General features: G+C 58.1%; 1 protein-coding gene across 3 annotated transcripts in view; it reads right to left on the bottom strand.

The window, feature by feature from the left end:
* The window catches only part of AGO2 (argonaute RISC catalytic component 2), a 111,527-nt gene that overhangs the window by 16,873 nt on the left and 82,163 nt on the right, over window positions 1-12,491 (bottom strand). For all 3 annotated transcript variants that reach the window (XM_087864591.1, XM_045778062.2, XM_045778061.2), the window contains 6 exons: window positions 10,919-11,052; window positions 9,378-9,562; window positions 8,142-8,301; window positions 4,636-4,726; window positions 2,399-2,593; window positions 104-238 (listed from right to left, as the gene is read on the bottom strand). In XM_087864591.1, coding sequence (XP_087720717.1) covers window positions 104-238; window positions 2,399-2,593; window positions 4,636-4,726; window positions 8,142-8,301; window positions 9,378-9,562; window positions 10,919-11,052 — 900 coding nt within the window. The remainder of the gene's footprint in view (window positions 1-103; window positions 239-2,398; window positions 2,594-4,635; window positions 4,727-8,141; window positions 8,302-9,377; window positions 9,563-10,918; window positions 11,053-12,491) is intronic.

The raw sequence follows: 12,491 nt of genomic DNA, 5'->3' as shown, positions 1-12,491 counted from the left end.
TCTGCACGTGGCTCTGGGTGAGGGCTGAGCAGAGCCCCGTGTCCCTCACGGCCCCGCAGCCTAGCGCCGAACTCCGGCCACTTCTTCAGTCCCAGAGCCTCACCCTCTCGTTCTTGTCGGTGCAGAAGAGCCGCGTGTGGTGCCTTTTCTGTACCACTATGAAGGTGATGCCCGGCTGGTAGTCCTTTTCTAGCTTAATACACGCCTCGCGGATGGCCAGCAACTCATGGTGGAGAACCTGAGGGTAAGAAAAGACTTGTTCAAGGAAGATTCTCTTTTTACGGCCTCTTTCTACCTTAGGATGAATCCCTTAATAACATGCGCTATTTGACAAACACTTCAGTTCAGTCTTCCGGCTTCAGCAGCTTGTGATCGGCGGTGTGACTTTGCCTTTCTGCATTTGTTTTTTCTTTCTTTCTTTTTTTTTTTTTTTTTTAATTTTATTTATTTGACAGAGAGAGACAGCCAGCGAGAGAGGGAACACAAGCAGGGGGAGTGGGAGAGGAAGAAGCAGGCTCCCAGGAGAGGAGCCTGACGTGGGGCTCAATCCCGCGATTCCGGGATCATGCCCTGAGCCAAAGGCAGACGCTTAACTGCTGCGCCACCCAGGCGCCCCTGCATTTGTTTTTTCATTTATATAATTGAGCAGACGAGACCCAGGTTTCATAGTAAAATGGTTTAAATTAGATAATGCATAAAATTGCTCAGCACAGTTTCTGGAATGTTCTAAGTGCTCCATAAACGGCACTCACCCTGCACAGGAGCAGTGAGGCACAGGGGGACACGTACACATGAACAAATCAATTCAACAACTGTCTTCCGTACCGGAGAGGAGGGAGAGAACCCCGAGACGGAACACTGGCTCAGGAGTTTGACCTGAGTTCAAACCCTAGCCCTACCACCATGTAGCTGCGTGGCTTTGGGAAAGCCGTGGACCCTCTCTGATGCCCAGCTTTTTTCACTTCTACAATGGGAACATCCTACTTCGCAGGCTTGCTGCGAAGACTCAGGTAACGTCCAATGCGCTTGCACGTGAGCCCCTGGGAGTCGGGGTACGAACACGGTAAGACACTGTTCTCACCATCTGTGTCAGAGAGAAACAGGCAAACAACCCACCACGCTGTAATGAGGCCATTATAGGGACCACACACCTTAGATTTTTAACCACTGTCCAAATTAAATGTCGTGTTACGATGTTTGCAAAGTGTCTGGGGTTCTGGGCTGAGAAGCGCCAGCTGTGGGGATTCTGTGGGGCGTGGGCTACGTTCCCAGAGGGATCAACCCAGATGGCACAGACCCCTCCCAGCAGGAATGGCTGTGGGAGGGGATGAGGGGCTAGGGGCACAAAAGAGGGGAACATTCTCAACTGAGGGAACCCAAGAGGTTTCGCACAAGAGGTGTCTTCCAGGTCGGCTGGCACACCCGGACTTCGGACCTGAGAGGGGACAACACGGGAGCTACCAGCCCTGCCTCCTGCAGAAGCTCTAGCAGGCCCCAGCCAGAGTGTCGATTCTGCTCTTCCTGCCAACTGAGGGCCTCCCACCCTGGAGCAGGGAGGTCCAGGCAATCCTGCTTCTGCCCAATCAGGCGCTCTCCAGCCTACGTGTCTGGGTGGCCCGCGGCCCCCGAAACACACTAGCGCAGCCCTCGGGACACCTTCCGTCCTGGCGGGTCTCCCACGGGATCAGACATGCGCCCCTGTATCCTCTGCCTTCCCTGCTAATCTCCAGTGAAGCGTGTGCTGGGCCGCAGTGGGCGGAAGTGTAATCAGCTTGGACCGATGTGGAGGAGACAGACTCAGGGCATTGAGCTCCCGAACGCTGGGCGAGGACAGGTTCAGTGCCAACCACGGGTCACCGTGACAGGGAGGTAACGCAGGTGCTTGGAAGCAGAGCATGGTAACAAGCTCCCCACACCCGCTGCCTCGCCTCTTCACTGCCCTGCGTCTGATGGCACCCCTGCCTTCTGGACAGCCACCCGTGCCCGTGATCCACACATCAACCCCAGATTGCATCCAGATGGTGGCCGGTCCTGTGAACCCTCCTTCCAAGGGGGCCCCGCCCAGCTGTCCCCCCGGCCCCCTGCCAGAATTGTCACCATGCCTCTGTGGCCTCCACCCTGCAGCCTGTCTTTCCCACCACACACAGAGGTGACCCCCAGACACAAAAGTGTCCCCACCCACAGCCTCCCCACCACCACGCCTCTGGAAGGGCACCCGGCTGCAGGCTGCACGGCCTCTCCCCCGGCCTGCCTCCCACGCACGGCCACAGGACCGCGGGGCAGAATGGAAACCACATCACTGTGTCCATCGGGGAGCCCAGGAGGCTACCGTGCAGGACGAACGGGTGACCCTCGGGCATTCTGAGAGCCCAGACCGAGCAAACCGCGAGGCGCCCACCTGCTGAAACTGGCCCTCGGAGACGCCGTCGCGGTAGAAGATGATGCGTGTGGGCTTGAAGCGCGTGGACTTGTAGAACTGGATGAGGAGCTCGCGGACCATGGTGGCCAGGTCCTGGATGATCTCCTGCCGGTGCTGCTGAACCCGCACGGTGGCGCAGTAGCGGTTGGGGTGGGCGTCCATGCTGCCCACGACCTGCAGGGACGAGCGAGGAGCCCCTGCTCTGGCTGTGCGCCACGGAAGGGGCTGGGGGCGGACCCATGCGTCGCCACCCCCAGCTTCACGGCACGGCGACGTGGCAGCAGGCTGTCGGAGGCGAACCTTTTTTTGGTATGCGGGCAAGACTGTTCATAAACACAGGACCGAGAATGCAAGTTTGCCGAGCGTGTCTAATAAAAGTAGGCGATTATTCCGAACCTTTACTCTGCCTGTCACCTGATGTGACCGAGTTCAATCAGCCCCAAGAAAGCAATTTGAGGATTCCCTAATTTTTCCAAAGCACAGTGCTCACCCAGAGAAGCTGTTTGCCCATCAGTGCACATTCGTGACCCCCAGAAACGGCTGACCATCCCAAAGGCAGGCTGGCACGTATGTAGTTGCCTGAAAGGGCCAAGCCAAAGGAGCCCAGCGTGCAAGATGGCGAGAGCACAAGAGACACCATCACGTCCCGTGCTCTGCTGTGCTCTTCTTAGCTCATCAACAAGGAAAGGCTGAAAAATACTGAACAAGGTAAAAACCGCACTCCACGTAGGAAGTGGAGATATCTGGATTGCTGAGTCGAGGGGGAGGAATCACATTACGGAATGCTAACTCGACAGAGGAACACGGCCCCTGAATAACACGACACGCCCTATGTGCTGGGGGCCCACAACGGACCCTGGGGAAGCCTGCACCTCCTGGGGGGCCCAGCCTCCCTGGCTGGGGATCAGCCACACCTCAGGATCCAATGTGGCTCAGAGAGAAGCCCTGGGCGGCCAGATGGTGGCTGGCCCTGTCCACGCACGTGGCTGGCGCCACACATCTGTGACTGCTCTAAAGAGAGCTGCTGTGATGGAAGGAATGAGAGCGCCAAGCCCCTACCTGCAGGGGCTTGCCGGCTGTGGCACCCGACCCCCCGCACGGCGCAGACCCCAACTGTGAGCCTTGGGCAGTCTTCAGCTGTTTCCTGCTGTTTCTCTTCAGCAATACAGCTTGGCCTTTCTGGACTTCATATGTCAACTGAGGAAACTAACAGTTACCCCATGAGATTATGACTCAGTGCAGTTACACACCAGCTCAGAGCTGGGCAGGTCGTAGGTGCTCAGAAAATGCCAATATTCTCTGATGAGTCTGGAGGGTATGACAAGCTGCCCTAAGTGGTGTCAGGCACGTGACAATGCACAGCAGCCCAGAAGTCCCTCTGGGAGTCCCCACTGGGGATGCTGGGGACACGAACCTTGAGCCCGATGCTTCCTTCCCTCCACTCGGCTGCCGGGGTGCATACCCCTGGGGTATCCTGTCGGAGACCGCTCCGAGGGAGCACCCCTTGCCCTGCACTCAACATTTAAAGTCCACACTATTCTGAGTACATGTCTCTGGGCTTCTTGAACAAAAGGCAGTTACACTGCCCCACCCAAGCACCCGGGGACCCAGCTCAGCCTCCGAGGGCAGGAGACAGCCAGCGAGTGCGGGCAAAGCACAGGTGTGCAGGGCCTGGGAGGCAAAGCCCGCGGAAGCCCAGACGGAACTCACGGGCAGAACGAGGGCAAGGCCTCCACTGAACTCTGGACTATGTAACTACTTTACATTTAGTGTTTTATAATAAAAGATAAAAAATGTCTAAGAGGAGTGCAGCAGAAAGAAGGTGGGCACACGAATCCCGTGCAGTGTCTGCCCCAGTGGGCAGAGGGGCCCCAGGCTCCCAGGGGCTGCAGACGGGGCCCCGCAGGACAGGAGCCACCCCACGGCAGGCCTCCCCTGCTGCCAGAGCTGGTCCTGTGGGGCTGGGCCTCCGGGTAGCGCAACCTCATCGCTTCTCAGACACATCTAGCCGCGTGCAGAGTCCCCTCCAAATACCCATTTTCCATGAGACTCTGTTTCACCAATTGCTCTGTAAACCTCAACCGCTGTCAGGACGATGCTCTGGCCACACGCTGCCCTGGGGCTGTGCGCCCTCCCACAGGCAGCCTGGTGAGGAGTGGGGCCACAAACGGTCAGACGTCACCCGCAGAGGCCCAGTGGGAAGCTCAGATACTCACGGCTGCGATGGAAGGCTTCTTCCCGTCCCCAGCGGGTGGGTGAGTGACGTCGGCCCCCAGGAAGATGACGGGCTGCTGGAACACGGGCGGCCTGCAGAAGGAAGCCCGAACGCCTGAGGCTTGCGCCCCCCCCCTCCCCCCCCAAGAGCATCACTTGTGTGGCAAACACACTGTATTTGTGTTTTTAAAAAAAACCTTGTATCTTTTAATGGTCCATACAGAAAGCCTGGCTGATAAAGTCACACGAGGTCTGAGATCTGTTTCCAAGTGCAGGGGACAAGCAGTAGGAGGCGTGGAGACGACCGAGACGGGTCAGGTACAGACAGCATGGAGGCTGGGGTCAGGGAGGATTACACTTTTGTGTACGCCTGGAAGCTTCCACAGTCATCAGACATATTGAAATTATATATATTAAGGTTATGTATTTATAAGACAATGATTATACATGCAAGACTCCGTGCATGGGACAATCCCACATTTGGTCCCACTCGGACCTGCAGCCACACTTCCCCGGCACCTCCCCGCGTGTTCAGCAGCACCCCTGCTCTCTGCCCACGAGGTGCCAGGGCACTCCCCCAAGGGGGAAGCACAACACGGGCTTCCTCTCCTCATCTTTTAAATGCTGTGTTCCAGCACTTTCTGGAAGAGGCCGTGTGCGCAGCGGCTGGGAGCGTGGGGTCACTTGCTAGCTCTGTGTTCTGCAGCTTACCCTCTCTGTGGCTCACTTTTCTCTTCTGGAAAATGGAGACAATGTGAACATTTACGCGGGCACACGCAAGCCGAGCGCTCTCACAGGGCCCGGCCCACCGCACTCACTAGGAGCTATTCGTGTCCTTCCTGCTCAGCGGTGAGCGGCGCCACGCACTTGCCAGCCCAGCCAGCAGCTGAACTCACCGGGGAATGATGCCCGCTGGCCAGAGCCCCTCCACCCGGAGCCCACAGGTAGGCGGAAGGGCTTTGAGCGTGTATGCCACGTGTCAGGGTCCACAAAATGTGGACCAGCTTCCCCTTTCAAGCCCCAGCATGCTTCCAACCACACCCAGAGGGGCTCTTCTCCCGGGGATCCTAGGACACGGAAGCAGGGCAGGCTCACAGGCACTCCATGCGTGGGGGACAATGCTGCCCATGGCCACGCTGACTGACCTGCCTCTGGGCCCTGTCATGGACTGTGGTCCTTCTCTGTAGGCCTCCAGGGCCCAGCCCCATCCTTGCTCCCCCAGCACCACGCAGCCTACTCAATGTTGCATCCCGCCTCCCAACCCTCTTACTCCTGGGAGCATCTGCTCCCGCAGCTGTGACTCACACCTTCAGCGAGGAAAACCACACCTGCCTGGGGACTCCACTCCCGCCACGCTCCCTGCTCCCCCGGTTCCCTTGCTTCGCCCTGTGGCTAAGCTCCTAATTAGCTGAACCCATTCACCAGCTCCCCAGCAGCCTTGGGCCCCTCCCACCAGGCTTCCTACTGCCACGGCAACAAGACTCCCTTCAGAAGGTCGCCCACGCCCACATGGCAGAGCCTCAGACCTCGCCACTAGGCCTGTCAGCACCCTGTGACACAGGACGCAGTGCCCTTGGGGTCCAGGACCCGTCTCGTTCTCCGCTCTCCACCCTGCTCTTCTGGGGCTCCACTGAGGGCTCCCCCTCTCCACAACCTTTTAACCCTGCGCTCCCCAGGGCAGCGGGCTTGGCATGCATACTGTCTACACCTGCCCAGGGGGATTTGGGATTCCAAGAGCCTTGTGGCTTTCAATACCACCTCTCTGCTAGGAACCCCTACACACACATCCCCGATACCAGATCCCTGCTTCCACTCGCCCCCCCCCCCCCACCCCGTGAAGTCCTCCGGCAGGACCCTGCAGGCACCGCCGCTAGCATTGCTGAGGGCTGCAGAGGCTCTGCGGAGCGAGAGCTGAGGACACTTTCCTCTTTCCCTCACAGCCCAAACCCAACCTGTCAGCGGGCCCAGCAGCACCATATTCCAAACATACCATCCCCGGGCACCCACCCCACCTCCACTGCCAGCACCCCTCCCGAGACAACGCAGGGGCCTCCTGGTCCCAGTTCACCTGGGTCTGGAGCAGCCTCTTAGAACAGGAACCTCCAGGGGCTGCGTCCTGCCCGGAGGGAGCCCCAGGCCCCTGCCGGCAGCCCTCCGCCCCTGGGTCCTTTGCTAGAACAACCCCCAGCCGTCCTGGCAGCCTCCCACCCAGGGCCCTTGCTTGCACCATGCCCTGGGTCTGGAACACCCTTCTCACAGGCACCCCACAAGCCTGCGCCCTGGGCCCCTGCCATCTGCTCAGTGCCACCTTCTCCACGAGACCGCTGCCATAGAAACCCCAGCTCCTCACCTTCCGAGCTCCTGTCCCTCCCATGGTGTCCCTGCTGCTCACCGGTCGAGCCCCATGCGTGTGGGTCTGCCTACTAAAGGGCTGGGGCTCTGGGTGCTGTGCCCACGTCCTGGCCCACGGCAGGCACCACTCAACACAGAAGCTGCCGGCTGAGCGGCACTCGGAGCTCCCCACCCGCTCTTGATAGCTCCTCATTTCATCCCAGGACCTGAGTCGACCGCACGTCGCAGAGCCCGGCTTCAGGTTCAAGCCTGTCAGGCTCTGGATTCAGGTTCTTTCCACTCTACCACACCGCGGGACGCAGTGTTCTGGAGGCGTGGTCCCCGACACACAGCATCGCCTGTGGACGTGCTAGGAATGTCCACACTTGGGTCCCGACCCAGAGGTGCTGATCGGAACCTCTGTATTTTAACAAGGCCCAAAGGCGATTCAGATGTTCACCCAGCTGTGTCCACACAGGGAGCTCGGGGGCAGTCCGTCACTGCAGGGCGAGTGTGGCAAGTATTCCGTGTTTACCCATGTTTGCCATCCACACGTGAACCCAAAGGCCCAGGTGCTTCACTAAGGACGCCCCCAATGATATCTGTCAGCACGGACGGAGTCCTCTCTCCCTGCCGCAGCAGACACTGGCCAACCCTCAGGAGGGACAAAAGCTAACCGTGGCCCTCTGGGGCACCTCCCCACCCCTCCCCTGCCAGCCCCAGACTGTGATCGTGGCCCGGGATCCACCAACAGCGTGCTCTTCCATGGAGCTTTTCGGTCCCCAGGGCTCCGTCCCCAGCACTGACAGCATCGGTTGGCAGCCGCCAGCCACCCGCACAGCAGTGACAGGTGTCACTCCACCGAGGCTCACGTCCTAGCCATTCCAGGGAAGCTCTGGCTTGGACCCCTCACTCCCTTCACGGCGAGGCTGCCACATCTCACGTGCCGGGACCCCTGGGCCCTCCGCTGGCTCACCTCACTCGGGGAACCTGGCCATGGCTCTCCGGGACCTCCAGATGCCCCTCGTCCCCTGGACTCTGAGCAGCGCTTCCCATGTCTGCGTCCAGCACCGTGCTTGGCACCGGGGGTCCGACGCAGCCCACCTGTGCACTGCCCCCATCCCGCCGGGCACCATGCCGTCATCCGGTGCGCACGCGGCAGAAGGGCCGGCCTCACCTCCCCTGGGGCAGCAGGATGTTGTTCACGCCTCCCAGCTTGACGTTGATCTTCAGGCAGAGGTTGGACAGGGTCTGTGGTGTGGTCCTCTGCACGTTCTTCATCTGCACACACTGTGTGGCCATCCCCAGCACCGTGTCCCCCACGCGCTTGACCTCGGCTGCGGAGCACGGAAGACGCACACGTTGGCAGCTCTCCCCAGCACCTCTTCCCCCGCTCGCCCTAGTGGCCCCCCACCCCGGAACTACAGAGGCCCGCCCGGAGGCACGACCGCGGCAACTGGGTCAGGCTTCTCTGCCCGGGCCCTGGGCGGCCACGCCTGTGGAGGAGGCCGACCGGCAGGCAGACAAAAGACCGTTTCGGGGACGTCCTGCAGGGGGTATGGGCAGAGCCAGGCTGGCATGGGGGGATCGGCACTCCTGACTCGGAAGGCCGCGTTCTACCACGGTGCTCGGGGTTACGAGCAAGAGCCTGAGTCATTAAACATAAAGACATGGCATCCTCGAAATCCACAGCACATGTAACCCCGACATCAAAGAGCTATGTAGGCCCACGCCCCTCAGTTTCTGGATTCTTTCATGAAGCAACTGTCAGTTGCTCCCTGCAAAGTCCTGTGGAAACAGGTGACTTCTGGATGGAAACACTGATGGTGTTCTCTTCGCTCTTTGGATACGTAGCTTGGAGGGGAGAAGCATGGCTTTTTTGCACCAGATTCTGTCCCTGTCTAGTTGCGGATCTGGTTGGTGACACCACCCGAGCCTCACGGCACCCGCAGAGCTTCCGACGGCTCTCCAACAGTTACCTGTTGGCACCCCCCACCACCCTGGGGCCTCCTGGATGGGGGGCCGGGACTTTGAACTCTCCAGGCCTGGGACAGCACCACAGGCACTTGCTAAGTTTTAGATGGATGGATGCATAACTGCCCCTCTGGCAGGAAGACTCTGGTGAACTTCCAGACAGCTCCGAGGCAGGCACAGAGATGGCACATGGGGGGCAGATGGCGGCCCCCCGCGATCACCGTGTGGGCACTGAGGGGGCGTCACAAAATAACAAGGCAGGTGCCGCCCTCCAGGAAGCGCGGTCTCAGCGCTGATGTGGGCGACCTCAGCATCTGCCTGGCTGCCATCTTTCTTAGCGTATCACTGGGCCAGGCAGAAGCACTCCTCGGCGTGGCAAAAACACCAAGGACTCAGGCTGCACCGAACCCCCCCCAGGATGGCAAGAGCAAAGGCCTACCATACACGGGAGTCTTGCCAGGCAGGATGACTACCACCAGCTGAAGGCCAGCATACGTATTCTTCAGATGCCTGAACATGGGCTCCACGCTATCCGCCCCCTGGGCATATTTACAGAAGCAAGGCTGGCCCTGGATCGGCATTCCAGCGTCCCGCGAGATCTTTCTGAGCTGCTCCGTGAAGGATCTGAAGGAGAAGGCTCATGAGACTCGAACGTGCGGTGAGTACCAAAGACTCCACACCAACCAGAGGCCCCAAGTAACGGGCACAGCGCGAACAGCCCAACCCCAAACCACTGACGTCCGAATCTAAGTTTAAAACCTGGACAAAACCATGGCAACATGTTAACGCAAGGAGTAGGTAACGCTAGCATATGCCCGGTTCCAGCAAAGCCACTCCCAGGGCGCAAGGACAAGTGCTGTCCTTTTAGAGCAATGTTCCAAGCAGGTGCTGTCCCCTCAGCAGGCCTGGCCAGCGTCCAGGTTCTGGGACAAAACGCAGGACTCCGTGAACTCCCCACGCTGTCAGAGGGAGGAAAAACGTGAACGGACCGTCCCCTTGGATTTGCCCCCATAATTCTCGGGTGTACAACTAAGACTTGGACGACACAGTCATGGGAGAGAACAGAACCAACCACAGCGAGAGTCACACCAGCAGCTGCCACCAACGGGCCTGGTGAAGCCACGGTGGGGGAGGGGCAAAGACCGATCAACAGCTTCTATTTTAAACTTAGGAATAAAAATAACACCTCCTTCTACAGTAAGGGAAGGACACTGGATCCAGGGGAGCCAGCGTTCGGCCTCCTATGCTTTAGTGCAGTTAAAGACACGCGTGTGCACGCGGCCACACTTACACCTACAGGTGAATTCACCTCGGGCATCTAGCTCCAGGCAAAACGAAACGAAGGAGCCACGGCCAGAACACAGGGGAGAGAGGTGCCCGGGGCCCAGACACAACCGACTTGACTTCCTAAGCTGCTCGGTGCCTCCCACTCGTTCTGCTGACCGCGTGCGGGACAAGCAGCCCCGACAGAGCCTCTCGCCCCGAGGCCCGCGCTCGGAGCGTTCTGAGCCAGGCTCCACTCGAGGGTTAAGCAGCTGCGCTCCGCGGGCTCCCAGCAGGACAGGCGGGAGCCAGAGCTTTCTGTGCACCGTGAGGTTTGCTCAGCACGGAAGTGTGAGCGGTGATGCTGCGCGTTTATGGTGCTACCTTCCAAGGGTCTGACGCCTGGACCAGGCCGGGACGATCTAGAAATATGAAGCTGAAGTGGTTTTTTTAAAGTAATTGGAGTTCACTGAATATAATTTTCCCTTTTGCACCTAATTTTCAAACTTATTTTTCATTCACTGTTTTGTTTCTTATATAATGTGCATTACTTCTCCACACTCCCTCCACCAATGAGTCTGAGAAGTGACAGGAGCCTTGACGTGGCCCACATGACGTGGGGAAGCGTTCTCTGCCAGGGAACCCGCATCAGTGGACCCGCGCTCAACACCGCCCCCCGCCCCAGGCCAGGTGTGCCTGGCCCTCAAGCAACCTTACTTAAGGTGGACTTCCGTGCACTGGCGCTGGGGGGCGAAGCACGCGATGGCCCACACCTTGATTTCAATGCCTGTGTGAAACTGCTTATTCCTCATGTCCCACACGCCCTGGACAGGGGTGGCGATTGCTTTATTCTGCAAATGGCAAGAAGTTTAGAGTGAGGAAAAACGGGAAACACATCCCTCTGCCCTTGGATTGTGTTACTTCCCTATTGTTGCTGGTCCCCCAAAGCTGAGAACTGGGCCTTCGTGTAGTCTCCCATCCCTGACTCGCCCAGCAGTGCAAGTGGGGCAGAGACGTCTGCAGAATGGATGGACGGACAGATGAAGAGCTGGACGGGAGATGTGGGATGGATGGAAGGATGGATGGGTGAACAGAGGAGGAAGGAAGGATGGATGGATGGAGGGGTGGACAGAGCAATGGAAGGATAGATGGAGGGGCGGATGAGTGGACAGATGGAAGATGGATGGACCGGTGAAGGGAGGGGTGGCTGAAGGCCAGGGAGAGCAGAGAGGCCCCAAATTCCACCCAACCTCATAGGCAGCCCTGAGGAATGGAAGTGCCTCGTGATGCTACAGGCGGCTTCTTGGTTCACAACATGCTCTCACTTACTCTACCTCCTGTTATCACACAGGCAGCCAAGGAGGGGAACAGAAGTCAAGGCGCTTCCACCCAGTCCTGGCCGGGGAGCAGACGGGCCAGCGAGGACCCTTCCGCTCCACACACCACTGCCTGCTGTTGTTTAAGGAACAGAAGCTACTCCCACTTGTAGAGACAGAGCAAGGGCCACAGCTACTGGAGCGTGTCCTCTCTCAACCAGAAAGGGCCAGGCCTCGGCACTGCCACCAGAGGAACCCCTGAATTCCCTTCAAGTGACTCCAGAGGACAAGGATAAGCGGGGAGGGCCGTGGGGAGGAGGGCAGGGCCGCACCCGAGTTCCGGTCACTCCACTGCAGAAGTGTTTCTACTGGAAAACACATTTTATTTACAAACTATTGTAAAAAACAAACATTATAGAAATAAACCCTTTTCTTTCCTACATTTTTATAACTATTTCCCTGCTGCCACTAGAGACAGGCTTCTGTAAGAGACAGCCCACCACCAGTCTGGTACTCCAGACTCAGTACAGACACACAGACACATAGACACACAGACACACACACACACACGGTTTTTGCAGACATGGGCTCTTATGACACACGTGATTCTCAACCCTGGCACTACTGACGTTTGGATTGTCCTAGGTACTATAGGAGGCCAGCAGCTCCTGTCACCAGAGGCCAGCCTCCAGACATCAGTAAACATCCTCTGGAGGGCATGTAATGTTCTGCTCCAACAATGGACAATAAGTAGGGCAGATGAAAAAAAGTGTGTGTTCTCATTAAAATGTTTCAGAGATCTGGAAAAATGTGTTCCTTTAGAAGCATTATAAACCTTTAATCCCTACAATTCTAATATTTTTACAAGATTAGGTTACAAGCGCTATTTTGTTTTCCAGACTACTCCTGTATTTACTAGGAGGCAGAAAGTCAAAACATACATAAGCAGGGGCATTGAAAAAACCTCCACATTT

This window comes from Ursus americanus, chromosome 9 (assembly GCF_024610735.1).
Source record: "Ursus americanus isolate L20-20 chromosome 9, mUrsAme1.1.p, whole genome shotgun sequence".
Classification (NCBI taxonomy): domain Eukaryota; kingdom Metazoa; phylum Chordata; class Mammalia; order Carnivora; family Ursidae; genus Ursus; species Ursus americanus.
The sequence above is the reverse complement of the archived record's forward strand: the minus strand, read 5'-3'. Positions and strand labels throughout refer to the sequence as shown.